This window comes from Lactuca serriola, chromosome 6 (genome assembly GCF_051521515.1).
Source record: "Lactuca serriola cultivar US96UC23 chromosome 6, Lser_US96UC23_V15, whole genome shotgun sequence".
Classification (NCBI taxonomy): domain Eukaryota; kingdom Viridiplantae; phylum Streptophyta; class Magnoliopsida; order Asterales; family Asteraceae; genus Lactuca; species Lactuca serriola.
The window spans coordinates 157516229-157530434 of record NC_136413.1 but is presented as its reverse complement, the minus strand read 5'-3'; the positions used below and the strand labels follow the sequence as shown (position 1 = coordinate 157530434).

The following is a 14206-nucleotide window of genomic DNA, read 5'->3' as shown; positions in this document are numbered from 1 at the left end:
GTCACGATAGAAGTAAAAGTCCTAGGATAGAAACATGGTGGTAATTGATATGGGTTGATCCTTTATACCAAACATCATTTTTAAACTTTTAACATGTGTTTTTATATGTTATAGACAAGACAATCTTGACTCATTCACATATAAATATGTCCTTTTGGATTAGAATTTATACCTAATTCGTCAGATAAGTAAATTAAATTTAGTTAAAAAATTAAGTTGAAAGCCTATAAGGGAAGCATGCGATTGTGGATTTGAGTGGCAGATCATAATCCATATACCTTTTATCTTGCCTTTTATCTCTTCTTCTTTCCTAGTAAATCTAATAAAAATCAAATATAAGGAAAGCAATCGACGAGGTGGAGATCAAATTGGCCATGAAGTAAGTATTGGAAAACATATATATATATATATATATATATATATATATATATATATATATATATATATATATATATATATATATATACTAGGTGTGAGACCCGTGTAATATACGGGTTTTTTATAAAAAAATTAATATATTTTGTTAAACATTACATGTTTTGTAGTATTAATTTAACATAAAGACAAAAAATAATAAATAAAAAAAACGTACGTATTTATAAAATGATGATGACAATAATGTTATAAACATTTAATATTGATTAAATAAAAATTGCTAAATATAAAAAACAAAATGATGAATAAGTAGGTAAGATAATAAAAACAAACATCGAAATAATGAGACTTATTTTTATGAATTACAAATTTCCAAAGACTTCTTTGAATACAACATTAGATGTCTTATTGGTAAGTTTACCATCTTTATCTAAAATTAATATTTTTAATCCATCTTTACTCTTCACTCTCGACAATGCAACATACAACTGGCCATGAGTAAATACTGGTTGTCTCAAAAACAACCCCACCTTCGATAGTGATTGTCCTTGACTTTTATTTATTGTCATCGCAAAACATACAGCCAACGGGAATTGTCGTCTTTGAAATATGAAAGGAATCCTTTTATCCGAAGGCGTCAAAGACATTCTTGGAATAAACGTACGGTTTCCGATATTACTTCCAGATATTATCTCAGCTTCTATAACACGTTTGCCCAATGCAATAACCCGTAGCCTTGTTCCATTGCACAATCCAGATTTTTGATCAATATTTCTTAGTAACATAACTGGAACACCGACTTTTAATACCAACTTATGAATTGGCATACCTGAAGGTCTAAGACCATTTAGAACATCAGGGGAGTATAAAGTTTCATCGATGTTATCATGAACAAAATCTGCATGTGAAAGACTATCTGAACTTAAATACTCCTGTTGTGCTCCTGGAAATAATTTTAACAAACACTCGTTAATCTCTTGAACGACTTCCTTTTTCGGTGCAAGGATTGCTCTTTCTTGAAAATAAATCGGATTCTTGGCATTTTCAACGATAGAAGGATAGACAAATTCAATTAATAAACCAATAGGATCAGTAGAATCAACAATGAGAAGATCATCAGGAATATCAATAGTTGTCTCTCCATCATTTAAACCACCAACCTTTCCTTCTCCTATATCCAAAATCCATTTTGCAAAAGTTGTCGTTTCTTGAATATTGGATGCGAGAACACTTAACCTCATGTTTTTTGTCAATGTTAACACTTTGCAATTTGACCAAATGTAAGAGGAACATAATGAAGCATTAACAATCTCTTGCCTGCTTCCGTTAGGAATAACAAGTAGAATTTGTCTAAAATCTCCTCCAAAAACAATTGTTTTTCCTCCAAACGGCAACTTTGAGTTGGTACGAAGATCACAAGTGAATACATCTTTCATAGAACGATCCAAGGCTTCAAATGCATGCTTATGAATCATAGGTGCCTCGTCCCATATAATCAATGATGTTTTTTTTAACAATTCGGCTACATCACTGTCTTTCCCAAAAGAACAAAAAGAATCCTCTGTAAGATTTAGAGGAATTATAAAGCATGAGTCTGCTGTTCTACCTCCTGTTAGTAACAACGAAGCAATACCACTTGAAGCAACATTTAGGACGATATCACCTTTAGATCTTAAAGATGCAGATAAAGTCTTCCAAAGGAAAGTTTTACCAGTACCTCCATAGCCATAAACAAAAAACACTCTTCCTTTTTTCTGTTTAACAGCTGTCATGATTTCATCAAAAATTGAGCGTTGTTCAATTGTTAATGACTCAAGTAGCTGATGAGATTCTTTTTGTAGAATCGTTATATCAAAATCTAACTCCTCAGTAATTAAACGATTGTTTGTAGAAGATACCAAATCATGATCAGGGTAAGGCATCCCAACAAAATCTCTTAGGCTTGAACTATTTTGGAGTAGAATTTTTTCAATCTCATATAGCGTCAAGTTTTTAATCTGATCATCATTAAGTGATAAACCTGTACAATAGTAAAGTTAATTTAAAAATAATTGTATAATTATTCATATGAAAAATATATAAATAACGTGTGTAATGTAAATAATGGAAAAAATAATAATACCTGGAGTCTTTAATCTTATTCGTTGATTGTAGAGAATTCCATCAGATAAGTATTGCCAAGTATTTTCCCAGACATAATATGGTCTAGACAAACTATTAGACTTTAGCATAGTTGCAAATAGAAACCGTAAATAATAACCAGATCCTGAGTGACTTGCTTCCTCGATGGCATCAATATATTCTCTATCATCTTCTAAAAGTCCAAGCGCATAACATGCATCTCTAAAAGTAGGACAGACTTGTCCATTAACCTTGCGAATATCTTCAAATGATTTTGGCCCTTTGACTTTATTTAAAAGAATTCTCAAGAAATATGTTTCACCCAAATTAGGCGAGACTGTGTGAATTCTTCCAATAGAAAACCCTTGTTTTCTTGGCTCCCAACAACGATCTTCCTGTTTCCATACAAATTTTGTAGGAAACTCAACATAAGAAAGTTTTCGTGCATCAGCATTATGTTCATTACAGCTCATCCAAGATAAGAACATCGAAGAAGAAACCGATTGTTTATTGACGACATCTTCAATATCATCGTCTGCTCCATATACAATATTTTGTTTTCCAGGAAGATGGAATGGAAGCCTTACAACAGAAGGATATCTGTAATGAACATCAAATGCAAATATACGCCATGAAGCTTCACATGCAGACAAATACCTACAATCATAGTAGTTTTGTATTTCATCAACAGAAACATCATCATTATCATCTCCGTTGTTTTGAACAACTGCAACAGTAGCCCGATCAGGACCCTTGTTAATATATTTAAACAAATATTTGATGGAAGCCGCTTGATTGCACCACTCAACATTAATGTGAGCCTGATATCTTTTCAAAAGGGCTTTATGATATGGAACGACACTTCTGTTGTCTAACCTAACACCAGACTTTTCAACAAAAGATCCATCATTACGTCTCCTATATATAGGATAACCATCAGAATCGACTGAGGTATTTTCTAAGAATGACTTTGGGAAATTTTTTGAACACTTTTTGTCAATCATGCATGGGCATTTAGGATTATCAGAACCACATGGACCATGCATCATAAACTCACTGACAAGTGCATACAATTCTGGATCATTTTCTTTGTTTGGAATTTCAGCCGAAATAACTCGATCAATATGTTCAACAGTTGGGAGTTTGTAATCAGAATGCATGAATAAACATATATGTGCATGAGGCAGACCGCGCTTTTGAAACTCCACAGTATAAACAGCTGTAAATTATTAAAATAAATATAATATTATAATATAATAAAAAACATGATGATAAAAAGTATTGTTGTATTATAAGGTACCTGCTTGGACCCGACCCAATAACGCTTTTTTCTTTAAGTCTTTAATCAAAGAATTCAACTTGATTTTGAATAATCTGGAAAGGATATCAGGCCTATCTTCGGGATTAAGTGTGGTGTCAGCAAGAAACCTTTTAATTTCAGGCCACTTTGGATTGCATGTTACGGTTATGAAAAAATCTGGGTATCCAAACCACTTACAAAGCGACATGGCATCTAAATAGTTTTGCATCATGTAGCGTGCACCACCCGTAAATGAAGAAGGCAAGATAACACGTTTTCCGATGTTGGAAATATCAGTACGACCATCACTTTGTACGTTTCATAATGTTTCATACGATTCACATCTAAGAACTTTTTGTTGACTACGTATGTAATATAGTCTCTCAGTTTCAATCATCGTATAAGCATCAACCAAAAATTGTTGAAAAAGCCTTCGTGAATTAAGAATTAATGAAAAAACATTAACTCTGTCTTGAATTCTATAAGAAAAGAATTCTCTCATTGTACAGTTACGACGTTTGCTATTCGTTGAATCATCAAAATCTCTGTGAGGGATGTCAACTCTATATCCATCATCCCCTTATGGAAATAGTAGTGGATACTGAAGAGCAAGGTACGAAGGATGTAATTCGTTTATACGTTGTAGACTTCCTGATTTAGTTGTTACGATGATATCTTTGTTATCAATTGCATCACCAATATCACCAACAATTAAAGCAGCAACTTCAGAAGCAGAAGGTAAGTTATATGTCCTTCCATCTTGTTGCCTTCTTCCTATAAGACGTAACTTTACATCTATATGAGGATTTTCATCAAAACAATCTCTGACCATTCTATAACACTTAACCAACTCATTCGTTGAATCCAACATGTCCTTCAAAAACTGTATAATTTCGATATCAAAAGAATGAGAAGTTGATGTGCACCCTTCTTTTTGTGTACTGTTAAGAATAACGGTTATAAGTAAAATTTAGAAAGTTAATAATTATATGAAATATATAAAATTAATGGTTTATAAAAAAAACGTATAAAGAAATACATGAACGCTTGTTGTCGATTTGAAACTTCATTTTCAGTATCATATATGTATAATTGCGAAAACTTTGGTTTCGATCCATCTATAGGTAGAAGACTTCCCATGCAATGATAATTTTGACCACTAAGTCTAAAAACATATGGAGCATTGCCTTTGTTAATTGAAGAATCAACTTTTCCACCCATTGAAGTAAAGGAAAACATCGAATTGAATCGACGGATGTTCTTCATGAAATTTTTTCCTTTTGGATCAACAACACGAAAGAGATTTTCATAATTTTTAGGCGGTTCTTTTAGTTGAGGAAGCTCGACCTTTCCATTGCCACAACAAAGGGAAAAAGAAGTTTTCTTTCCAGAAGCATTGCCTTTACGTGCTTCATTCCTCCATAACTGTGCATGACACATCGTACACACAAAAGTCTGATCACCATGGTCCAAGTAATCTGTTTAATAAAAATGTATGATAAAGTTTGAACTAAATTAATGTTTAGATGAGTAATAGTTTATAAAGAAAGGTGGATGATAAATTTAAATTAAATGTTACCTTTTGTGGCACCTGAAGTTAAAGTTAGTTTATGGATTTGTTGATCACGAAACTCTTCTTCTGACGTTAGGTCGAAAATGGGTATGTGAGTAGTATTTAGAAACTTCCTTTTTTTATTTATATTTTTGCGCAATAAATTGTTGGAATAGTCTCGAGTGATTGAAGATGAAGTCATAGGTCTCATGTCACGACACAAGACTGAACATTCTCCGTTGACTAAAAATAAAAGTATGATATTTAGTATTAAATTTATAAAGTAAATTGATAAAAATGAAAAAATAAAAATGCATACATATTATAATAATATGTATACCATATATAGTAAGAAACAATATGCTGGATAAAAGCGTAGTTATACCATTGGTAATGTTGGACAACAGAGTTCTTGTAGTAAAATTAGAAGCGTCTTCAAAACGTTCTTGATGACGACCATTATTACCTATAATTGTAATATATGTTAATATAAATATGTATTAATTATGGAATAATAAAGAAACACATATAAGAACATAATATTTATTAAAATATTTATAATAACTATAGATAGATAAAATAAAAGAAGTAAGATGATATATATGATATACCGATTGGCATGGTGGATATGTGATTGGATTTTCTTTTATCCAAATAATTTTTCCTTTCTTTTCGTTTGTCTTTGGCGTTGTGTGATAATGGACTATCGATATAGATATTGGAAGTAGATTGAACACGTGTTTGTTGATATCCATATGAAGAAGTTGTGGTGACATTTTGATTGTTACCACCATGATATGCCAACTTGTTTGATGATGGTGTTTGAATGTTGGTAGTTATATTAGAAATGACTGTAAAAAAATAAAGAATATGTAAGTTATAGTACACATAACATTTATTTTAAGATAAGATAAATAAGAAAATTATAAAAAAAATAAATGTAATCATATAATTACACCTACTATATAAGGGATTTATGAAATACCAATGTAAAAAAAATTGAAATAAATTTTGACCGTGCTAGGTATTAGGTGTGAAATTATAACAATATCTTAATGAAATATAAATTGTAATGTATAGAAGAGTATAGGTAAAAGACAATAGGATTTCAGAATTTGGGGAATGTGTATAAAATAAAATATGTTTAAAATGCAATAAAAACCGATGTCATAGGAATAAAAAGACATACCAGACGGCGTTGTGGATAAATGATTGGATCTTTTCTTATCCAAATATAATTTTCTAAGTTTTCTGTTCTCTTTGGCAGCAACAGACAATGGATTCTTAATATTAAAAGTTGAAGTAGATTGGAAATTCGTATGTTGATATGCATATGATATATTTGGATTGACATTTTCATTATCGATGCGAACATATGTAGAATTGGTTGAACGGGGTGAATGTTGTTGAGGAATACCTACAATGTATATATAATATTAAGAATGTGTTATTACATGATGTGATAGTTATGTGATATAATACATCATAAGATATAAAATAATATTTGCACAACATAAGTCAAATATAAAACATGATTGAAAATAAAAGTAAATTGGGCTATATATAAAAAATTACCAATTGACGTGGTGGACATAAGATTGGATCTTCTATTTTCCAAATATAATTTTCTATGTCTTCGTTTATCTTTATGCTCATTTGAATTCATATCGTCTGTGTAGCTTAAGAACAAAAAGCAATTTATGTAATAAAAAATTATATTGACCATAATATTCAACAAAAAGATAGAAATAGAAAGATAGTTATACAGAGTGATAATGAGATCGAGAAAGATAGAAAAACTTTACTAATAATAATCGACAAAGCACAAATTAGGCAAGGGCAAAGAGGATAGAGGGATTGATGAGCACTCCGGTGGTAGCAACGCTGTTAACCGGTGACAATTTCAGTAATTTCACGACCCTGTTGGTGACAACGGCGATATTAGGATTCAAAGTCACATGTGTCTTAATTGAATGACGTATAAAAATAAACGACTTATAAAATTTTAGTGATGTAATCGGGCTGTCAATAATGAACTTAATGCAACTATAACATAACAATGATAAAAAAAATTAATATATTATAATAAATGGGTTGCAAGCAAATACTCGTAATTATCACCCAGCTTTAATTGCGAAATAAACCAACCCAACATCATATACAAACTAAATAAATAAAATATTTATATTTTATTTCCGTGTATAAATTATTTATTCAAAGTATTTTACTCCAATAGATAATAGGCTTTTTGACCGATAGATTACAATTGCTTTATTTTATAAGGAATACATTAAATGATTAAATACTAAAACAGAGAGAAAATGAGAGTATGAGAATAACACCTGTAAATAAAAGACACGGGAGGAGACACGGTAGGAGGAAGCCGTCTCCGATACAATGAAATGGAAGAACTGGTCAGGTGTAGCAGAAGTGTACTAAACTGCAGGATGATGTTGAGCACCGAGGTGGTGCCGACAAACTAATCGGAGCGGAGATGGGTTCAGCAACAATGTCATTGACGAAAACAAAAGGTATTTTTTGTTTAATTAGGGTTTCATCTTTTTTCTTCGAGATTAGCTTCTCAAATTTTCTGATCATCGATTATTGTTAAGTTAGGGCTTAATATTTTATGAAGTATTGCGTAAATAGAAAGTAAAATACAACATTATTTTGGGTTTATTTGTAGAGATTTAGTTTCTAAAAATCACGAATTGGTTTTGATTTTTTCAGTTAATTTTCATGAGATTGTGATGCATAGTTGTATGATTCGCTTTTTATTAATGATAAAATGATAAATGGAGGGTCCATAAAGTTAGCAAGATATGTGGGATGGTGCTAATCCGTCGGTATGGCTAAATTTATTTGGGTTAAAGGGCTTTGTTCTAGGGTTTGTGAGTAATAATGTCGATTTAGTTATGTGTATAATAATTATACTGATAAGTTATAGACAATGGTAACCAACTTTGTCGATTTAGGTATGTATTTATGCCATGTGGAATAAATTTCCACATACGATTACTGCCATGTGTATTTGGAGTACCTTGCTACAAGGGCATAAATGTCCACACAGATAAAGCAGCATCAACTGCACCCCTTCCTTGCTACAACTTTGGAGTACCTAGCTACAACTTTGGGGTCCCGCAAACAGCTGGCGATTGCAGAATTTGATGAGTGATTGTTGATAATTCCAAAGGTTTTTATTAGTATTATTAAAATTTGAAGAATATATAATTAAATTTCGTATGAATGGTGATAATTTTATTTTTTGATAATGCTCAGGATCTTGCTGTGAATGTTGTAAAGGATGCGACTGATTTCGTGGCTAAGTAGCATGCATATCACCACAGTGCACAAACTAAGAAAATTCATCAATTTTATAATGTACAATATGAAAAAAATTTGTAAAGAAGAAATTCTATTATGTACAATATGAAAATACTCTGTAAATTTAATTAATATGGTGTAATGGAATTATTATTTTGTAAAATAAAGTTGTAATTTAGTTGGGTATTGTTTTGTATTTAAACCGGATGAAGATGCAAAGTGAAAATGAAGAATGTATCATATATTATCAAAAACATATTGTCACATGTTTGTAGTTTTCTTTTGTTATGTTGGAAAAAAAGGGCCGCATAAAGCCTTGAACTAACACACACTGTACGTCTAAATTCGTAATATTAAGAATTTTGCAGTTTATATATGCAATATTATATGAGTTATTTTGTAGATTATTAGGTCAAAATTATGTGATATAATTTTTATAATTTGATGGCAGAGAAAAAACCAAAACAAAAAAGTATTTATACACGGAAATTCAACATTCTTTCTCCCTCATTTGCATACCGTAAATTTAATAAAATACCGTTGTGAAGATTTGCCAAAGACAATAAGTACAGTTCTGTTAATAAAGCTAATAAAAGGGAAATTACGTAAAATTGTATAGGATGACACTGTGACTTATTAAAAATATTAAATTTATAGCTTACATATAATATGACATAATTAGGAAATTAGATGCTATAGTATACATATAAATTTAATAAAATGATAGATATTTAAATATGAGTTTTGATTCTGAAAGCATCAAAATAATGTGTAGGCTGCTATTAAATGAAAGTAGGTTGCTATAAACGCAATTTTTTATAATAAAAGGGTAATTAGGTAAATTTCAGTTTCCATTAATGTAGTTACATTTCCCTTTCACATACAATATCATATGCAGGTCTAAAATGGACATTTATGCCCTTGATTCCATTTTTCACAGATTTTATACAAATTTATTTACAAAAAGGTCATAAATGGAAATAATCATGAAGTCAATACCGTTGTAGATATTTTCATTGCCAAAATGAGAACACCTCAACATACAAAAGGATTCAAATAGTAGAGTTATATAATCAGGGACAAATGCAGCAAAAAGATAAAAAATATATATATAAACTTTGCATTGATTCAACAATAAACTGCTTTGCAAAATAAGGTAATCATTAAACCAAAATGGATCAAACCATATATTGTTATGAACAAACACAAAGAAAACAATACTGCTGTTTAGTAGAAGCTACCACAAGGAAACATCCAAACCCCAATTCCGATATTCAATTAAAAAAGTAAAAGATAACACAAATGAGTATTCATAGTTTACCAAACACAAAATTTAGAAATCCAAAATAATATGCAAGTAAAAGAAGGAAATATAAAAAAAAAATATCTTAAAAGAAAGCAATGATTAGCAAAGAACGATTGTTGTTTAGGATCATTTTTCCACCTTAGGAATCAACAATTTGGTTGTTATTCCAGCTTTGTCATTGTCAACACAGGATGCATTAGGTTTTGTTGCAGATTCATAAACATCATCATCAAGATCATAAATATCTACGAGTTTACGTTTGACACTTGTAGGTGGAGAATTGAGGTTGTTGGTGGCGGTTACTGATGATGGACTTGTACTATTACCAGATGGAATATTTGACACAGGAGTATTATCATCAGTGTGGGAATTAACATCCTAAAATTAAAAAGCGAAAATAAGATAAATTATTAATGAAAATGATATATATATATATATATATATATATATATATATATATATATATATATATAAACATAAAAGTGTTGATTACCTTACAACCCACTGTGTCTTGAGATGCAAATTCTGAGCCAACTGCATTAACAGAATCATTATCCATATCCTATAATATTACGGGTAAAAAAAATTGTTACATTAAGGATTCTATGAAATATTATGTAGTAAAGTAATCAAATTATGGTGTATTTTTACCTATTCAATGATATTCTTTTTCTCAATGTTTTCCAAAGCAACAATAATGTCGAAATTATCTGTTATCTTGGAAATGTTGTAATAACGACCAAATTTTGAGGAATTCAAAGTCTTGACAACGATCTTAAAAGCCAATTTTTTATTGAGCATGGCGTTCAACTCATTTGGAAAGTCACTTGGGTTGTCGAACTAAAAAAATTAGTAGTAAACAATATGAATTAAATAAATGTTTAAAAAACAACATTAATTTAGCAATATGGTATTGATTATAAAATACATATACCCTTTCATATTTTGATATTAATTCAGCAGCAGATATTTTCAGAAGGTTTCTTACTTCACGATCAAACATTGTAAGACCACTCCAACTAAACCTTGAACTCGAACTTTGATCATGTAACTTAAAAAGAACATATATAAACATAAATTTGTAACATTAAAAATAAATTTAAAATCATTGAATTAGAATATATTAAGTTTTTATTTGTTACATACCTTGGTTCAGCAATAACATCTTTGCCTTTGCAATCTTTTTTTGGACAAAACATCATCTTTTTCTCTTCAAAGCGGTCCAAGTCATTGACCGCCTCATTTGGAACATCCATTAAAATAACCTTTGACTTGCATTTTGTACACGCATTATAGTACCAAGTCCGCATATCTTCAAACATCTTTATTGTTCCAAGAATTACCGCACAATTTCCCTATGATAGTAGGTGTATATGGGGTTGATTAATATTATAGTATTGGATTAATTAAATTAATAGGGGATGAATTATGTACCTCATTCAATTCGTGAATAGTGGATATTTTGTAAAAGGAGTTCTTTTGAAGAAAATCATCATGTAGTGAATACATGATTGATGATCCCGATGCACGTGAGACCGAAGAACACGAAGAGGTTTTTCTTGCTTGTAAACTATTTTTTTAGAATTTTAATAAATATTATATATCATAAACAAGAGTTAATAAAATATTGAATTGAAATGAGAAATCATTTGGAAAATTCATGAAACCTTTTTTTGAAAGCAGTTATCTCGTCAATGTTGTCCTCAATAAAAAGCTTTGTAGCTAAGTAGGTTTTGTTGACATATGGACGCTCTGAAATGGATATTTTAATTTTTGTATGAATGTTAACAATTTCATAAAACCAAGATTTTGATAATAGAAATATTACAAATTAGTATCATGGTAATACGTACCTCGGATATTCTTGAATTTAGCAAGTTGAATAATCATTACAAAATGACCATGATGCTTTGAAACATATGCAACAATTTCATCTGCATAACGTCCCCATAGAGTAACAAAAACTTCATGTCCTCTGTAAAAAGAAATAAAATTAAAAAACAAAGCATCATTACAATATTAAATATATTTATAAATAACGAAACTCACTCTAAATCCTCCATTTTTAGTGTGATTTTCTGCTCCTGTTTGTCTTTTGGAGGTTCCAATGGAAAACATTGGAAAACGTTTCCTATAATATCTATATTATATAAAATGAAAAGTGTAAGGATGTATCTGTTATTGTGTAAAAATTAAAGTTAGATAAGTTAATCCATTAGCAAAGGCATTTTAGGAATACACTAACCAAATGACAAATTGGCTTGGATCGAATTAGAATGAAGTTGTTTGAAATCAATGAAAGCAAAGGAATTCCGGGGGCCACAAAAGTCTTTGCATTTAATAACCTTAGTGCTATACTGGAAATAGAGTTTATGTGGACCATCAACAAACTTTATAACACCATTATTTAAACCTATTGTGGGTTTTTGAATGTAGTAATCACCGTATTCTTCCAAATTATTTCCTTGTAGGTATGAAAATGGTTTATCCACATTACATTCAATTTTGGCGCCCTATAAATAGATGAAAAAAATATAATAATAAGTTATACTATACATAAAAATAATTATAACTTAACATGTATAAAGTAATAATATTAAAACAAAAAACTAAAAAAATCCATAATACCCTTTCGTCCATCAATATCATTCCAATCATACGAATCTGTTTCCACAGACGAATGATTCGAACCTTGATCGTGTAGTCATCTTGTGCAAGTGTCAAGTCACTGATCATGGTAACGTTGGTGTTTTCCATTACGCTGTAAACCAAATGTAGTAACGAAGATAAGTTGTTATATAATAGAGAACTACTATAAATAATTGATAAAAATAATTTTAAAAAGCATCAAAATAATGTGTAGGCTGCTATTAAATGAAAGTAGGTTGCTATAAACGCAATTTTTTATAATAAAAGGGTAATTAGGTAAATTTCAGTTTCCATTAATGTAGTTACATTTCCCTTTCACATACAATATCATATGCAGGTCTAAAATGGACATTTATGCCCTTGATTCCATTTTTCACAAATTTTATACAAATTTATTTACAAAAAGGTCATAAATGGAAAGAATCATGAAGTCAATATCGTTGTACATATAAATCTAATAAAATGGTAGATATGTAAATATCTGTTTTGATTCTTAAAGCATGAAAATAATGTAAATATCAGTTTATTTGAATCACGAGACTGTTTTTCTTCTACAGATGTAGTAACCTCTACATATGTAGTAAACTGAACCATTCCTAGTTTAAGGGCTAAGTATCTGCAATTCTGCATATCATATATGCTTTTTAAAAAACCTATTATCTGTTTGGATTCGATTATTGCCAAAAAAACATATATCCAACTGAAACTCTAAAATTAAAGCTTATAATATCTCTCAACAAATTAAACTTTGATCATCTGTATTAATTTAGCATCTATATAAACTTGAACTAAAGCATTTGAAATTTTTTGAAAAATGGAAAAAGGAACAAAGAATATGTTAAAATCTTCAACAAACTACTCTATGAAAAGATTGATCAATTTCGAACAGAAAATATAATTTGTTATCCGAACATAACAGTACCCATTATTTATGTTGATAAAAAAAAAAGTAGAGAAACAAAAAAATAATAACAATACTTGAGATAGGATCTTAAACAGATAAGTTTTTAACTTCGACAAAAGATCTAAATCCCATCCACTTTCAAAGATTCAAACAAAAAGATAAAAAAAAAATGCAGGAAAAAGATAAAAAAAAAAATACACAAAATTTGCATTGATTCAACAATAAACTGCTTTGCAAACTAAGGTAATCATTAAACCATAATGATTTGTCAATGTTGTAAAGATGTTTCTGTAGTCGATTTTGATAATGAAAAACTAAATGTTTGAAGAAAAACCAAATGAATTCGAATTCAGCAAGTAAAACTAAAAAAAAAAAAAAAAAATCTTTGAGACATTTAATCAAACAGCTTATATGCAGTGAAACATGAGTAAATATTTAGTACATAAATCTCTACAATTCGATATTATCATGGAAAGGAGAAGTTTAAAACATGAAATCTTCAAATATTCAAATAAAAAAGAATCAAATCATAATCCACAGAACACTAATTGTACCGATAATTAAATTTGCTAACCTGATGAAGATATTGTCGATAATGAACTATGATGATGAACGTGGTGATGCTGTAAATCTTCAATCTCTCAATAAAAGTCGACATATGAAGGAGATTGTAGC

At 29.8% G+C, this 14206-nt stretch overlaps 2 protein-coding genes across 2 annotated transcripts; both read right to left on the bottom strand.

Annotated features, from left to right (window-relative positions):
- Positions 1-737: 737 nt before the first annotated feature.
- LOC145060306 (uncharacterized) lies at positions 738-10537 on the bottom strand. Its single transcript, XM_079007998.1, has 12 exons — positions 10472-10537; positions 10130-10356; positions 6924-7027; positions 6538-6765; positions 5960-6199; positions 5734-5814; positions 5376-5591; positions 4836-5274; positions 4399-4737; positions 3797-4104; positions 2498-3715; positions 738-2395 (listed from the first exon to the last, which is right to left on the bottom strand). The coding sequence occupies exons 1-12, from the start codon at positions 10535-10537 to the stop codon at positions 738-740; spliced, it is 5124 nt and encodes a 1707-aa protein (XP_078864124.1).
- Positions 10538-10629: 92 nt separating this feature from the next.
- On the bottom strand, positions 10630-12736 carry LOC145060305 (uncharacterized). The gene is made up of 9 exons (XM_079007997.1): positions 12607-12736; positions 12224-12491; positions 12028-12118; positions 11832-11953; positions 11646-11730; positions 11413-11548; positions 11125-11333; positions 10913-11015; positions 10630-10818 (listed from the first exon to the last, which is right to left on the bottom strand). Exons 1-9 carry the CDS (start codon positions 12733-12735, stop codon positions 10630-10632), a joined length of 1332 nt encoding a protein of 443 aa, XP_078864123.1. The 5' UTR covers position 12736.
- Positions 12737-14206: the final 1470 nt, after the last annotated feature.

Bases quoted from the DNA above. Each gene is read 5' to 3' on its own strand.
- LOC145060306 (XM_079007998.1), bottom strand. From the start codon at position 10,537: ATGGATAATGATTCTGTTAATGCAGTTGGCTCAGAATTTGCATCTCAA. The intron at 5,815-5,959 runs GTATATCATATA...TTACAATTATAG, and splicing joins CATATCCACCATGCCAATCG to GTAATAATGGTCGTCATCAA. The intron at 4,105-4,398 runs GTATCCACTACT...AAACGTACAAAG, and splicing joins CCTTCGTACCTTGCTCTTCA to TGATGGTCGTACTGATATTT.
- LOC145060305 (XM_079007997.1), bottom strand. From the start codon at position 12,735: ATGGAAAACACCAACGTTACCATGATCAGTGACTTGACACTTGCACAA. The intron at 11,954-12,027 runs GTGAGTTTCGTT...TTCTTTTTACAG, and splicing joins CTAAAAATGGAGGATTTAGA to AGGACATGAAGTTTTTGTTA. The intron at 11,549-11,645 runs GTTTCATGAATT...CTAAAAAAATAG, and splicing joins ATAACTGCTTTCAAAAAAAG to TTTACAAGCAAGAAAAACCT.